This window comes from Haliotis asinina, chromosome 5, assembly GCF_037392515.1.
Source record: "Haliotis asinina isolate JCU_RB_2024 chromosome 5, JCU_Hal_asi_v2, whole genome shotgun sequence".
Classification (NCBI taxonomy): domain Eukaryota; kingdom Metazoa; phylum Mollusca; class Gastropoda; order Lepetellida; family Haliotidae; genus Haliotis; species Haliotis asinina.
Genome location: NC_090284.1, coordinates 56,337,442 through 56,352,619, shown reverse-complemented (window position 1 = coordinate 56,352,619; position 15,178 = coordinate 56,337,442). Strand labels below are relative to the sequence as shown.

At 37.8% G+C, this 15,178-nt stretch overlaps 2 protein-coding genes across 4 annotated transcripts; one reads left to right on the top strand and one right to left on the bottom strand.

The window, feature by feature from the left end:
- Positions 1–182: 182 nt before the first annotated feature.
- On the bottom strand, positions 183–5,404 carry LOC137284869 (phosphatidylinositol-glycan biosynthesis class X protein-like). 2 transcript variants are annotated; one of them, XM_067816892.1, is made up of 6 exons: positions 5,298–5,404; positions 4,344–4,463; positions 2,708–2,858; positions 2,016–2,253; positions 1,189–1,268; positions 183–754 (listed from the first exon to the last, which is right to left on the bottom strand). In XM_067816892.1, exons 1-6 carry the CDS (start codon positions 5,345–5,347, stop codon positions 599–601), a joined length of 795 nt encoding a protein of 264 aa, XP_067672993.1. In that variant the 5' UTR covers positions 5,348–5,404; the 3' UTR covers positions 183–598. The 2 variants fall into 2 exon arrangements, with proteins under 2 accessions (XP_067672993.1, XP_067672994.1); XM_067816893.1 differs by lacking the exon at positions 5,298–5,404 and adding an exon at positions 4,823–5,207.
- LOC137284870 (charged multivesicular body protein 6-like) lies at positions 5,394–13,731 on the top strand. 2 transcript variants are annotated; one of them, XM_067816895.1, is made up of 8 exons: positions 5,394–5,563; positions 6,159–6,268; positions 7,005–7,092; positions 7,521–7,607; positions 8,473–8,538; positions 9,798–9,878; positions 10,401–10,458; positions 11,573–13,731. In XM_067816895.1, the coding sequence occupies exons 1-8, from the start codon at positions 5,495–5,497 to the stop codon at positions 11,632–11,634; spliced, it is 621 nt and encodes a 206-aa protein (XP_067672996.1). In that variant the 5' UTR covers positions 5,394–5,494; the 3' UTR covers positions 11,635–13,731. The 2 variants fall into 2 exon arrangements, with proteins under 2 accessions (XP_067672996.1, XP_067672995.1); XM_067816894.1 differs by having other exon boundaries at positions 5,407–5,563; positions 10,401–10,472; positions 11,581–11,728.
- Positions 13,732–15,178: the final 1,447 nt, after the last annotated feature.

The following is a 15,178-nucleotide window of genomic DNA, read 5'->3' as shown; positions in this document are numbered from 1 at the left end:
ATGCTGAAGACCCATGTTCAATTACACACATTAGCACATTGTGCCAAATACGTTGGCATATAGCTGAATGCGGCTTAAAATCTGAACTCAGTGATGACCAGACTGCAATATGCCCATAGCTTGTGGTGGATTTTTACATTTCTAGTTTGAAACCACAGGTATTAATCTAAAAACACATTGAATTGTTTGTATCTCATTTATATAGAGTCAAAAAAATACTTTTTTTCCCCAAGAGGGATCAGATAATAAAAATAGTTTCTGTTTATTTTGACCAACACTTGTACTGGAAGTCAGTATCAAGAGTTGACTCTATAAACAATTCATAGTTCTAACAGCACAGTTAGTTACTGGTAGTGAAGTAAAACCACCAATGCCAAGAATGCCAGAACTTCAGATTACTCAGGTTATTTTCATCTGGCTTCTAGAGTGTAAAACCAGAGTACAACACAAATGTAACAGATACAGTTGCACATATCAAGATTTGCAGAACATCATCTCATTGAAGGTGTTGTCCCCAAGAACTTCTCTCGATAGATGGTTCGCTGATGTCCAGGGTTTCGGTCAGCTATCAGGCTAGCTCATTATATGATGTCTTTATTCAAGATGTCTTCAGTTTGGTTTGAGGTTGTTTTGTCATGACTATGTATACTATGAACACACAACCAAGACCAGTCACAAGTAATGTCACAGCCACAACCAGGGGCAGATAACTTGTGTTCCCCACAGGAACACTGCATGTCACACTGTCATGTTCCTGAAAAACAAATTCATCTCATGAAGACCAGGTAGCAATGATCTTACATCTTACTAAAGTACTACCGTATTAATATGTATGTTCAAAGTTATAGTTTGGAGACCAGTCCATTTACAAATTTTAGTTAAGTCCTATACTTCTTCATATTCAAAAATTTGTCGGGCCATGAAACTTAAAACAATTTTCTTGAAGGAATTGTAATACTGCTAGTGAAGCATATAATAATCTCTGGAATTCAAATAAATAATGTGAACAAAATGCAAATGAAACAAAAGAGCATGCACATACTTGACAAGTGGTGAAATCTGATTAATTTGATGAGTTTGGTATTGTGAACTTGATACCCTAGACAGGCAAACCTGGAGAAAAGTCTGTTTTTGAAAAAACATCACAGGGCATTTATGGTTCAAGGCAGCCAAGGGTAGACAACTTACTGCCAGGTAGTGGTGCTCATGCCAGAGGCACTGAGAGGTGTTGGTGTGATCACACGGAGCCTGTAACAAGGCCACTGACTCTGAAACCAATGTGTAGTTAGATTTTCTGATTATTGAACATGTATGTAAGACCACAGAGCCAAAATCACATTCTATTTTTAGAAAAGGCAACTGAGTATGCTTATGCCATGGCAGATGAACTATAGTAGTTCAAAAATATTGGTGAGTATTAAATGTTCCAAACATACGAATTCTTGCAATTCTACTATAGTAATGACAAGCCAATCAGCTGATTGATTTTTGATTACACATATCCCATAAAAATACAAACGTTCCATTTTGTGTTAAGGTTTTCAAGTTCTATTAAACAGGCATGGGAATGAATATATAGTGATAAAATTGTTAATGGAATCTAAATCTTGAGTTCACCTTTGTTGCCATCTTGCCAAAGTGATATATGTCATCCATGAACATATCAAGTACCATTTGTACATGCTGTATAACTAACAAAATGTCATGCATCCAAAACTGTTGTGATGGACGTGCATTTACTTACTCCACTAAAATAGCTGTAAATAATTAAATCCCATTTCCTTTTTGATTTCTGTGCATACATCTGATTCTGGGGTAGGTTCGGTACCCCAGTGGTTAAAGGATTCTCTTGTCATACCGAAGACCTGGGTTTGATTCCCTGCATGGGTGCAATGTGTGAAGCCCATTTCTGGTGTCTCTTGTGTGTTATTGCTGGAACGTTACTAAAAGTGGCATAAAACTAAACTGACACACTCACATCACACCCTGACATGTAAGTAGTCAAATTCTGTTACCTTTGATTGAACAGTTTGTGAACAAACGAGGGTTGCTGATGACAACATCTACATGAGTGACACTGGTCTCATGTGTAGGGGGCTGGTAGCGCAGATGGATGGGCAGCGTAACTAATGCTGCCAAGCTGAACCCTTCATCATTGTCTGTGACTGTCTTCAGCTCAGTGTACACATGCAGAGTGTGTGGGGGTGAAAGGTGGGCAGGCTTCTCTATGTCAACAGATGCATCAATTAAAACCTGTAGATAACAGGGAAACACATTATTAGGGGTGAAACAGAGAATGGTACATATTGCAGTACAAGGCCTTTGTTTCGGTCTGTTTTGGTCCAGTATATGAGCACTTAGTTCCGGTAAATTATCGTCCATCTACCACTGAAATCCATAGATTTTTATAAAATGATTCAATATCTGGATACCTTAGGAAAGGCTTGAAAGGATTTAACAAAACAATGGTGGGAAAACTGAAAATACCGAATGTTTGGGTTGCATTACAGTATACTAAACCGAAGGTTCCCAGTTCTATTTCCACTATCACCAAGATTCAACATGCAAAGCTAGACAACTACAATTTGGTAAAAATAAATGATTTACCTTCTCAGATGTAACGGGTCCCGTTTAAAAATTTCAGTGGGTACACATGTATTTCTTTATCAACATGATCATGGAGAAACCATCAATGCAGTACCCCTACCTTTGGTCCCCCGAACTGAAGCATGGATGAGAGCTGGAAGGGGTCAACATAGACCCCAGAGGGGAGCTTCTCCAGCAACAGGATCATGCACTGATTTATGTCACCTCGATTGTGAGGGTTCACCAGCCACTCTACTGACGTACTCAGGTCCCTGCTCAACAAATAGAGAGATAATATGTTTTCACGATCTATAACACGAATCTGTGACTGGTCTTAACTTGGTGACAGCATTTTTCTTACACAAACAATTTCAGTAAATACAGTTACATTGAATAATGACATTTAAATACAACCTATTTCAGGCATTACATGAAATTAACTTAAAGGTCACATGCAACCAAAGAATCAAACATAATTACAACACGGTTATCGTCTGTTCATGATATATGAAAAGGAAAAACCAAATAAACAAAACTATAAACGTATAATTGCAAATCAAAAGTGCAATATTTTACACTTGGGTTCACTTCCCTCGAAACGAAGCAGCCGTGAAACTGAACCCAGTCTGAGCCGGTGGGAATGCATTCAAGTATGAAGCTTTTTCACTGGCCACTGATTCATTTGCGGATAGGCTTAGCCGGCTCTTTGTTCATAGCTTATAAGCCCGATGGGTGTTACTTTCAAACTGCATGAGGTCAACGACTGAAGTTGTGCATTGAGTACTGTCATTAGCAGACAGGCAGCAGACATATAGGTGTCAATAAATGGAGTTTTCTCTGTGACAGAGTCTGCTTATCACAACTAACATGTTTTTCTATGTAAGAAGTAGATAATTTACCTGTTTGAATACACAACCAAGATAAGATTACTGCTCATGACCTCATACAGTCATACTGTAGGCAAGCATACTGTTACAAGCTCCAAGAACCTATTCACTGCATATGCATTATAGTTGTTGAAATCACTTTTTCCCCAGCGCTGGAGGAAAATTAGTGAATCGCTTGAACTCCGATTTCGCAGGTTTTTCTTCATCAAGTTTTTTTCAACTTTATAGGTTGAATTGGAATTTCTGATGATTTGTGTCGGTAAGTGCATACCGAAAGATATCAGGGCCTGCAAAGTTGTGTTTCATGTTGCATACACCTTTCAAGAATGGAAGTTACGGTTAACATTAGTAAAGGTTGCTTTGATAATGGAGGCCAAGGGGCATAACTACCAAAAATTACACATGATTTTTGCTATGAAAGTTGGGCCAACCCTCAATACTATCTAAATATATATACCTTTGTAATCTATTTGACTTAAACGACAAATAGCTTGCTACGTGCTTGTAGACATCATATTTTTACACAACATGGTTAAATATTGAGGTAAAAAACACAGAAATAGGATCATATTGGATTAGTCACTATACAATCCAGGCATTAGAAACAAACCTACACTGCTGGGATACTGTATTACAATCAGACAAGGCATACCTGCGATATTTTCAAAGAACGGCATGTGATGTGCATCCACCCTTCTCACTGTTTAGGGTGAAGAAATTCTGCTAATGTGCACTGTAGCCCAGTGCCTGAGTCCATTGAGGGAGCAGATGCTAATCAACCTGCAGCTTGGTTTCGTAATTTTGAAACATTAGTCGGAGGACAGGGGCTAGAGGAATGATGCCAAGATTAGTCCTAGCTGACAACGTTACCTGTGGAAGCCATTCTTGTACAGCTGTCGTTCTAGATAGGGTGTTCCAATCCTTCGAGTTGCTGAGGTCAGGCAGAGTATGCTTGATGCAAGGACTGTCAATACTGTGATACTGCACATCCTGTAAGATGAACATTGTATTATGCCGCTCATATACATATATCACCATTGCTTTAGGACATCAACTGTACCCGTGATGTAAAGTATCGGTCTTTTGCGGATACAAAGGAAGGAGCACACTCCTTACAAATTCCTTGATACTGATGCTAAAGGAGTGATTGTAGCCAAAATTTGAATACAGAGACATGCCCATTCATGGTCCATTCTGCATATTAATGTGCTGCTTTCATGATGGGAACTGTTATACTGTCGTACTAGAGACATATGATTGCATTACATAAGAAACTAGCATTTCCAGAACTGAATGCCGGTGCGTAGCTACCAGGATTTTAAAAAAAACAAAAAACAAAACAGGCTTACACATAAAACTTTGAAGTCCATTGGGCTTACACGAAAACATTTATATGGTGATATGGTGTCTCATTGCACTAGCTCATTAAACCAGCGTATGTTTGAATACGAAAAGCCACATGTACGTACTCTCCGTTTCACAAGTTCAATAATGATGCAATTTTTGTCCCAACTTTTAACAAGTCCAACCTCCTCACCTGTCTATATTACTTATGATGTCAGCTAACTGTCTCATTTAAACACTGTACTGTGCTACACTTTATCATTCTGTTTAACATGCTGATTATCAAACGGTGTAACCAATGATACTTCTCACTAAAATAAGAGTGTTTATTGATAACGTGTCTCTCTAAAACCTCGTACTGCAGTGTAACTGATGAACAATCTTGTGCACAAATTTCACATTTACTCTATCATTCATTTTCTTTGCCATTTCTTGGAGAATTGAACACAGTAAGAATTAAATTAACAACATGATAAACACCTGATCAGTCCATACAGCAAGCACATGTTCCTCCAGAATTTTGTAAACATCAATTTTTACCCAATAATAATCGACCTTTAATTTTCTCCGTTCCTTGTTGTAGGAATACACTTCCGGTTCCGGAATATTTCCTGAAAGTCCTGGAAATGTCAACATTTTAATTATTGCAGTTGACAAGCATCACGTTACATTTAGCAATGGGTAGTTTATTCGGCAAATCGAAACCAAAGCCGTCACGAGTAACGGAGCAAGACAGAGCTGTTCTTGTAAGTCCAAATGTTGCGATACGAATTACTGATCAGTTGCCTCTATTTTGTCTCACGTGTCACTGCTTGACAATATTTTCTATTGGCACTGAATTAGTTCAGACGATGAAAATAAAACAGACTTATAATGAATATAGTTTACCATGCCCAGACTTTGATTCACGGTGTATCTTGATCTCACATGCCATCCACTGGCAATCACACATGTTCATGACTGTGCGATCGTGTCCATGGTGATAACAATGTGTCGCGGTTCATCTTTTATAATTTGCTATTACTTTTAAGTTTAATCTGAAATGACGTAATGAATTCGAAAAGTTTATGTTTCAGCATAACAGTACAACCTGTACTTTAAATTCGGTTGATTATTTGCAAAGACTGATTTAAAAACTCATTTTGGTCACAGATTCCTGAAGTTTGTTTCACAGTGAGGATTACTATGAAAAGAGAGAATATATTGTATTTAATACACGTTTCTACTGAGACCAATGAGAAAATCGTAACTCTTCTCTTAGTACAGTGATTGTTATAATTACAATGCAGGGATATGTATGATTAGATGGAATATATGGAGTAACTTTTTATTCATTTTTAGCAACTGAAACAACAGCGAGACAAACTGAAACAATACCAGAAGAAGATCAATGCAAACTTAGAGAGAGAGAGGAATGTAGCCAGACAGCTGCTTAGGGATGGAAAGAAAGAGTGAGATATTATCATAATTATGATCAGTGCAGTATCATGTGCCATTCATTGTAAGATTTTTGTATTTTCTGCTTGTAGTTTGTGCCCAATCATATCGGACAGCATGATCACACCCCTATCTATTCTTCTGATAAATAGTCTCCCTTGGGATGTTCGGGAAGAATAGATGACTAGGAGTGATTGAAATAAATGTTTGGCTATAGACTTGGTCCAGGGATGCAGCTTTTAGAATGTGTGGATCCTGATGGCAGCCTTGAAATTTCAAACACCAATGACTTTTTTAAAGAGTGGACTAAGGAGGATTGGAGGGATTAGTGACTTGACTGAGTGTATGTCATCGTGACCTGATGCTGTTTGTGATAGAGACTGGTTTGCTTGATCCAGATCAACCTGCCTATTTACAGGCTACTGTGATATATTAGTATACTTGGTATAGCTTAAACATAGCTGAGAGGGGTGGTGGGGAAGTGCAAGCTGGAATATTGGGTAAAATAAAACTCACTCATTCACTCAACATTGCTTAACAGTACTTTATCTCATTATGAAAACTCATTCTCAAAATGGAGATACAGGTGTATTTCATTTCATGTGTCTTAATTCCGCAAGTGTTTGTGTTTCCATCTTTAATGATTTATGTTTTGACAGTGGATGTCTCATGAACCATATTGACAAAGTTTTTGTTTTGATTGTTTTGTTGCATAAGAATCATGCATGTTTAGGTTTGTTTTTGTTTCAGCAAAGCATTACTGCTGTTGAGGAAAAAGAAATTCCAGGAAGGTCTCCTTGTAAAGACAGATGGACAACTAGACAACATAGAGAGAATGGTAAATATAATTAAGACAAGTCACCTATGATAAATTCAAAATGTTTTGTGTTACACCAATTTTCATGCTTTACTCCTAAATTAGACGCACTGAAGCTTAAAGGAGATTCATTTTCACCCCAAACCATTTTATTAATGTCGTCAGAATGTTTTTTATTGTCTTTAAGTGATCAAGTGTTGAATAATTTAACCAATCTGTGCAGAGCACGAGGGGCATGAATACAATTTCCATAAAGACTGTTAGTCTGACAGAATAATTATATTACTCAGATACTAATAATTATATTAAAATCTTTTCACAAAAACCTCAACCTTAGAGTCCTTATGATTTCAAGTCATGCAAAATCCATTTTGCTTTTCTCTTGCAGAGATATTTGTGAAATATGAGATATGACAGTTATCTTTTATTCATTTCTTGCTGGTTCATAGGTTCATGATCTAGAGTTTGCCCAGATAGAAGCTGAAGTTGTGAAAGGACTCAAAGTTGGTAATGACTCGCTCAAGAAGATGCATGAGGTGAGGAGATAAAGAATAGCTACTTTGTCAACATAGTCAACAACCCCTGTATCCAGGACAGGTCAGGGCAGTGGGAAAGCCTAGTAGTTAAACATTCTTCATGCTGAAGATGTGGGTTTGATTCCCCAGATGGGTATAGTCGGTGAAGCCTATTTCGGGTGTCCCCTGCTGTGATATTGCTGGAATATTGCTGAAAGCAGTTTAAGAACATACTCATTCACACTCTCCATGACAGGTTAATCACACAAGTTAACAGTGTAATGGACTATTGGGTCAGTATGACCCCAGAGACCTTCTGCAGATATCAGAAACTTACAGCTCTGAAGAACCTCCGATTATCTACCTAGAGTTCATGAAGTTAATCATGACAGACTTAGCATTTCATGCATAGGGATGGAGAGCCCATAATTTTTTAGTGGTTTGTTCTATATATTCCACCTGGACATTTTAGGGGCAGTGGGGTAGTCGAGTGGTTAAAGCATCTGCTTGTCATGCTGATGACCTGGGTTTGATTCTGCATATGGGTATAGTGTGTGAAGCCTATTTCTAGTGTCTGCCACTGTGATATTGCTGGAACATCTAAAAGCAGTGTAAAATCAAACTCACTCACTCTTTGACATCTACTGAGAGAAAATGAAGGCAACATACATAAAGTGTAAACTTTGCAGAAAAACGTTTCAATTCATCAAAGGCAGTACTTTGTTCATACAGCATGATATAACTTATTTTATGACATGGACAATAAAGTATTGTAAAAGGTGCACACATTCAAATATCAGAAAGTTATTAAGCTTGAAGTTTCTAACAATATAACGTATATTTATCACAAAAATGTAATTATTGTACTGTGTAATATATTGTGCAGCTGCTGTCTCTGGAGGATGTGGAGAAGATCATGGAGGAGACCAGGGAGGGAATAGAGTATCAACAGGTGAGGCCTCGAAACTGTGGAAACAAAAACTAACCAATCCTTAGTGGAAAGATGTGTAAATATTGGTGTGAAATATAAACAGTCGTGCAGTTTGGTTTGTAGTTAAGCCAGCAGCCTGACTGCCATTTTTCAAGTGTTAAGAATGTTTGTCTTGGGACAAGTTTTTCTTTTCCAGTCGATTTCAAACCATGAGACATTAAGTGATGGTAATTGTTGTGGCACCATGGATGTTTCTGGATAAAAGGAGTTAAACATGAATTGGTTGGCTCCAAAGCTGATGCATCATATTTGAGAGGGGTGTATAGGTTAAACTGTTGCAAGGAATCTCATAGGCTAGCATGCTAGAGCACTGTTATTCTGGAGCAGTACACACAGCTACTCATTTGTGTATGTGTATTGATATGAACAACATGACTGGCACATACCACCTCACTCCAAAAATGAAATGCTCATTCTGGGTTCGACATTTTTCTAAATATTTCTGAAGATCTGTTTCAACATTTAGTGGATGTGTTGGGGATTTTTTGTTGGTATGTCACCTCCCTGTCAACATGAACAGCTCCATTTGTCAGCTTAAATATAGGAATCTCACCCAAGTGTTCACTGATATCAAGTGCATCAACACAAGTTGATGAAGTAAGAAAAGGTTTGCCAAAGATATTTTTACCTTTATCAATGAGTGTTGATATGACTGATATCGGTAGACACAAGGATGACAGGGCCATAGTTAACTTTTCTTAATAAGGGGGGCACTATCATTATCATTATAAGGATCTTATGTCAGTCCTTTGATGTATAAGAAATAACCTGTAAAATAATTCTAGGGGGGCACGTGCCCCCCTGCCCCCTGCTTCCTTGGTGTGCCTACGGCCCTGGGTGAGATTCTGTGTTTCATCCAAAATCATTCTTCATTAATTTTCAGTGAAATATGTACATCTCGTAACAAACAATTCCATTAAATTTGCAGTGCCGCAATTTCATGGCATTGTGGCGTCATCAACTTCATGATGTCATAGCAGTGTCAGGGCATTGTACAAAATTTACTGTCAAAACAATATCTCCTTGGAGATATTGGTTGATCTTACACATGCATGCAACACAGTTTTGGATGATATATATCCTTCCATTCAGGAAGTAAATTAACAGATTCTTGGAATTCATAAACATATCCACGCTCTGTTTTTGTTTTGTCTTTTTGTAAGCATTTTCAAAGAAGGGAAGTAACTCTGCCTGTATTAAATTGTTGTTTGGTTCATCAGGAAATTGATGACCTGCTAGCAGGAGGACTCACTGACCAGGATGAACAGGACGTTCTAGCTGAACTCAGTCAGATAGTACAGGTAGGTACCACTTGCAGCATCAGGAACAGAATCATTGTTTCAGAAATAATGGTTGAGAATATATCATGATTTGATGTTTATGGGACAAAATAGAAGTAATATTTGGACATTTCTAGTAAGACTGATGCTCCCATAGATGAATTCTCACAGTTCTATGTTTTAGAGATAGTGGTCGAAAGGAGATTATAGTGGAGATTTAGAGATGAGTGTTAGGAGCTGTTTTATATAAAAATTCGGAAGATTGAGACTTGATAGAAGACTGTGGGGAGCACATTCATCTGCGTAGGTGCTGCATATATAAATATTCAGAAAAAAAAGGATTTGTGCTTCTGTTTTGTACCTATTGCAGGCTTGCTACTTATTTTCAGTCAAGTGGTATATCCGTAGTATAATGTTAACTGAAGTGCAGTTAGCTTCAGCATCAAGGTAACTGGTGTGGTTTTGGGGGAGATGAAACAGGCAAGATTTTATTCAGTGCTCATAACAAGGTTGCATTCTAACACATGTCTCTCCTACAATTAGGATTCAACCCCAGAACAAGATCTGGAGCTACCGGAAGTGCCTGATGAAGATATTGGAGGTAGGGAGATTATCGTCAAACACTGTGTTGCTAAAGTGTTCACTTGTTATGACTGGGTGGCCCTGTCAGACAGTTTCCTTACAGAGCTGCCTCCCTTGGACACACCTGGTTTCAATACCAGTTTGCCCCAGTTATGTGTCTATGTTTGTCAGTATCATACCCATGTTTGTTAATTTTCCCAAAGTGGTAAACATCTAAGACCTGCATCAGCCTAAGCCTCACTTACACTTTAAGCTGACACTGTTCAAGTCTCTGTGTTGAACACTTACTCACTTATTGAGGCGGTGGGGTGGCCTAGTGGTCATACCAAAGTCCCGGGTTTGATTCCCATCATGGGTACAGTGTGAAACCCATTTGTGGTTTCCCCTACTGTGATATTACTGGAACATTGCTAAAAGCAACGTCAGACAATACTCATTTACCACTTACTCATAATGTCGAGAAAATGGTTCTGTTTACTGTGTCCCTCAATCTTGTTTTGCAGCATTGTTGTCAAAAGCATTAAACCTCCTGTCAAGTGAAATCTGTATTGTAAAGCTGATATACATCTGTAACAATATATATTACTCAGAAAAACAAACATATTTGAAAAAGTTACATGCAACATTATGAAATCTGAAGAGAAAAGTATTTTGTTTCCATTAGTTACAAAATATAACAAATTATAACAAAATGCCTATTACAAATCAGCCTGAAATATTAAATTACCCCAATAAAGGTTACTTTGGGTTTTTTTTAAAATTGCCATTTGTCAGAGGTACTTCTTTGAGTGCTTTTTTATTGTGGACATAGTAAAGTTAAGTTGTCTTCATGGCTCTGTCAAGTCTACATTTTCAATGCTTATTGGTCACAGTGTGGCACAGGAATCATACTGATGATGCTGCAAATTTGGTAATAAAGAATAATACTTACCTGGCACTACAGTGGACATTAAACTAAGCAACAAATTACCATCTCGGTGGATGATGGGATTTCTTTCATGCAGAGATTGCCAAACAACATGAAAAGTGCAGTTGTTGGGAACTTTTGCCTTTCAGCACTGTCAGTAACCAGTTGTATGTATGCTGGATCACTCTATGTACTCTAAGTGATTGTGTTCCTCTTAATTTTGTAGAGAAAGAGAGAAAGAGGGAGAAAAAGAAACACAGGGAACCAGAAGCTCTGGCAGCATCCTGATCTATCTAGTCTACACTGGCCAAATCAGGTTCCATCTGGTTCTGTCCAACTTCAAGTGGATGTATGTGTACTGCATGAATTGAATGAGACTGATGCTCAATCTGTGTCTGCCTGTGACTCACAGATCAGCTCTGATGATAGTCATACTCATGCAGATGCTTTTAATTAATGAAACAATTGTGTGTAAAATGTTTCTAGGAAATTGTGATTTCTGGAAATATCGTAAAGACAGACAAGACCAACTATCCATCTCTGACTGACTGTTGGTTGAGTGACTGTTAGTTCTACAGAATTTGTCGGGTCATCAAGGTACTATACATTTCAGTCTATTTCAGGTGGCACATACTTGGTTATTTGATGAACTTACTTCTTCTGCCTTCTTTTCAAAACCTTTGCACATGTGGCAAAATAGGGAGAAAGGGAGAGAACTGTTGTGTTAAGATGTTAAAAGACTTTTAGAAGTCTTTTGAAGTGTGGGATTCAGTTAATGGTTACACCATTTGCTCACCATGCCAAAGACTCAGGTACCATTATTCCCCACATTGGCACAATATGTGAAACCCATTTCTGGTGTCCTCTGCCATAATGTTGCTGGAACATGCATAAAGGTGGCATAAGAGTAATAATGATTTCAACATTGCTTCCACCCAGAAACCTGGTACAAGATCTGAACTTTTTATCAGATCAAGGAATGGGAGTAAATGGTAAGCGTTTAGCTCTGATTTATTGCTGGAATACTGTTCAATGTGGCATTAAACCAGACCCCTCTGACTGCAGCTGTCTCCTAGCAACTAACAGTATCCAGGTGATGATGGGCAAGATGAATATATACTGAGAGAAACATATAAAGGAACACGTAAACATTTAAGCGTGCCTTTAATATTGTCCACTTTTCAGCACCAGCTTTGAATAGCACTGGGGGAAAATATGAAAATAACTGCAATACTGCCTTGAAGTGGTGTTCACTTATTTGTTGTCTTTAGTGTATTTCTGGCAATTTAAGTCAGTTTTTAGGTGTATTCTTCCAAATTGTTAGCTTTCTGATAGGTTTGGTTTGTGTTTTGATTTCTTTATTTGAAATCAACCATCTAGTGTAGACAGAATCATACTATGTGTATGTTTCAGGCACTGACTTGCACAACATGCATGTCATGTTTGTATACTGCATGCACTCATAATGTTTTAGTAGTCATAGCTATTGATGTATTGGTTAGGATGTTCTTGACTTGATGACACATGTGACACATATAGTGATACAAATACTGTGAAATGTTTACATTCTAGTATCAGGAAAATTTATTGCCATCAACCATTGTGAAGAAAAGCTTTTCTAAGAAAAATAGTTTTATCTGCCCCACATATCTAAGATAATGGAATTCATTGTGTAGGGTTGTCTCCCTTTTGCAGACCAGGAAGTAGTGAACAGATGTTTAAAGCATAGACTAGTACTGATTGATATTATGAGCAAAATGTGCCATTCCATGAAAAGCTGAATGTTGCCATGGTAAGGTTACGGTAGGATGGAAGTGGTGAGATGTGACCTAGATCATGTTTCTGGGTTTGTAAACCCTCAGTCCTGACCATGCCTTGAGCAAACTGGTACATATTAGGTATTTCATGCTCATCACACTGACTATAGTCATGACATACTGTCATAAGCAGTTCTTGTAGGGTAATGTGAACACCAGTCATTCAATATTGATTGAAAGAACAGTACGTTAAGATGATATTATATTATACCTTTTTTTAGATTCAACATAATAACCTGTAGGGCAGAGAGAACTCACAAATGCTGAAAACATGCTGGTTGAAGGATTTCTGATGTTGTGAAAGATGATTTGATTGTATTTTGTTATGAATTAAATGGCACAGTCTGCCTTAATTTGTGAAAGTTTACTTTCACATATTAAACATTGTAATAATTATCAGTATCTATGATTTTCTATTGTATTAGAAAAATAAGTGATAGCAGCATGTCAAAGATTCCTTAATTTACATGACAGTTATATATTTCCAATCTAAACTGATTGTATATACATATTGTAAATGTGATGTACCTCAGAAAGTGTAGAAATAATAAACACTTTTTTTCTAATGTCTTTGTAGTCATTAGAGAGAGAATGCCAGGTTATGCAACATGTAAATCTTATGATATTTTTCAGCATCTACGTCACACAGACCTTTTGTCCTGTTCATCATTTGTTCATCTGGTGCAACAGGTGTCAGGAAAATAAATGGTGCAGGTTTCATGTACAGTCACTTAAATAAACAAGTGGCCTCATCTTTGCTGAGCTGTATTTGGAATCGCATAGTGGTTAAAGCATTGGCTCATTATCGGCATACTTGAGGAGCTTACTGTTATCAAGCACTTGGTATTAGAGAGTTAACCACACAAAAAGCCATCCATGAGGATATGAAAACAGTATATCCTTGTTATAATGGCATCGTTTGTCATAGAGAAAATGTGGCATTATATCCAAGGTGGTGTTATGACCAGGTAGGACCGCTAGAAGAGCCATGCAATCAAGGTTTATTCCCTCTTTAGGCAGTCAGATTCCACGCCTGGTTAACAAACTGTAACAGTTGTCCAAGTTTTGGCAGTTTATGACTCACGCCTAACAATTAGCCCTTTGACATCTCTGTAATTAGTCTTGACTGATATAATCAACTCCTATGTAGAGTGAAGAAGAGAAGAGAATAACAAAATATTATTGGTGATGATTATTTTATTCACAATGCATTTGGAAAGTATTCCTAGTGTTCCACCCATTCCATGGAATTTTGCCATTCTCTTATTTATTTTCCATCTGGGATAGCAACAGCCATCGAAAAGCATGTCAGCACCTTGCTTTCTTCCATCTAGGACCTGCCCTTAGTCTTCCGTAGTGAGCATAAGTGTAACAAGAAATCTGGTTTCAAATCTATATATACTCTGAATAAAATAGCCTCCTTTTTCTAACCTCTAACTTTTACAAACATGCCCCCTGCCTTACTGATCCTGATGGTCACAGTAGCAAAACAGTAGACACAAAACTAGCATACTCTACAAACACCCTCAGTACTTAGTTGTTGCAAATTGTTCCAGTAGCATATTAGTTACCACCTTACTGACTAGCCCTAATTGATCTTAATTGGTCACACCTGTTGTACCAATTTTGGCAGTGAGATCCAACAACTGCATTGTCCAGTGCACAACAGAGAGCCAAAAATGGGAAGTTAGCACATCTACTTGGTGATGGCATTATATCCAGGGTGGCAATGTAACCTGGGTGGCATTATAAACAGGGGGCATTATAAGAGTACACGGGAGAGTATAAGCATGGCATGGAGAACCCTGCTACACCAGAAACAATACATTTATACCAAATTCCCCTCCAGTAGCCATTCTGAGGAGATGCACCTTCAATTATCACAGAAACTTTGACAATGAAGAGGGTGTCAGCTGGTTGAACTCCAAAGCTGTGGACACTGATGCAAAACGCATCAGAGACATCTCGTAATAACCTCTGTATGTAGCTGACCATGAAAGCTTCTTGCGATATAT

Bases quoted from the DNA above. Each gene is read 5' to 3' on its own strand.
- LOC137284870 (XM_067816894.1), top strand. From the start codon at position 5,495: ATGGGTAGTTTATTCGGCAAATCGAAACCAAAGCCGTCACGAGTAACG. The intron at 7,093-7,520 runs GTAAATATAATT...GCTGGTTCATAG, and splicing joins TAGACAACATAGAGAGAATG to GTTCATGATCTAGAGTTTGC. The intron at 8,539-9,797 runs GTGAGGCCTCGA...TTGGTTCATCAG, and splicing joins AGGGAATAGAGTATCAACAG to GAAATTGATGACCTGCTAGC.
- LOC137284869 (XM_067816892.1), bottom strand. From the start codon at position 5,347: ATGTTTACAAAATTCTGGAGGAACATGTGCTTGCTGTATGGACTGATC. The intron at 4,464-5,297 runs GTGTTTATCATG...TTCATCTTACAG, and splicing joins TTGCTGTATGGACTGATCAG to GATGTGCAGTATCACAGTAT. The intron at 2,254-2,707 runs GTAGGGGTACTG...TGTTATCTACAG, and splicing joins TTCAGTTCGGGGGACCAAAG to GTTTTAATTGATGCATCTGT.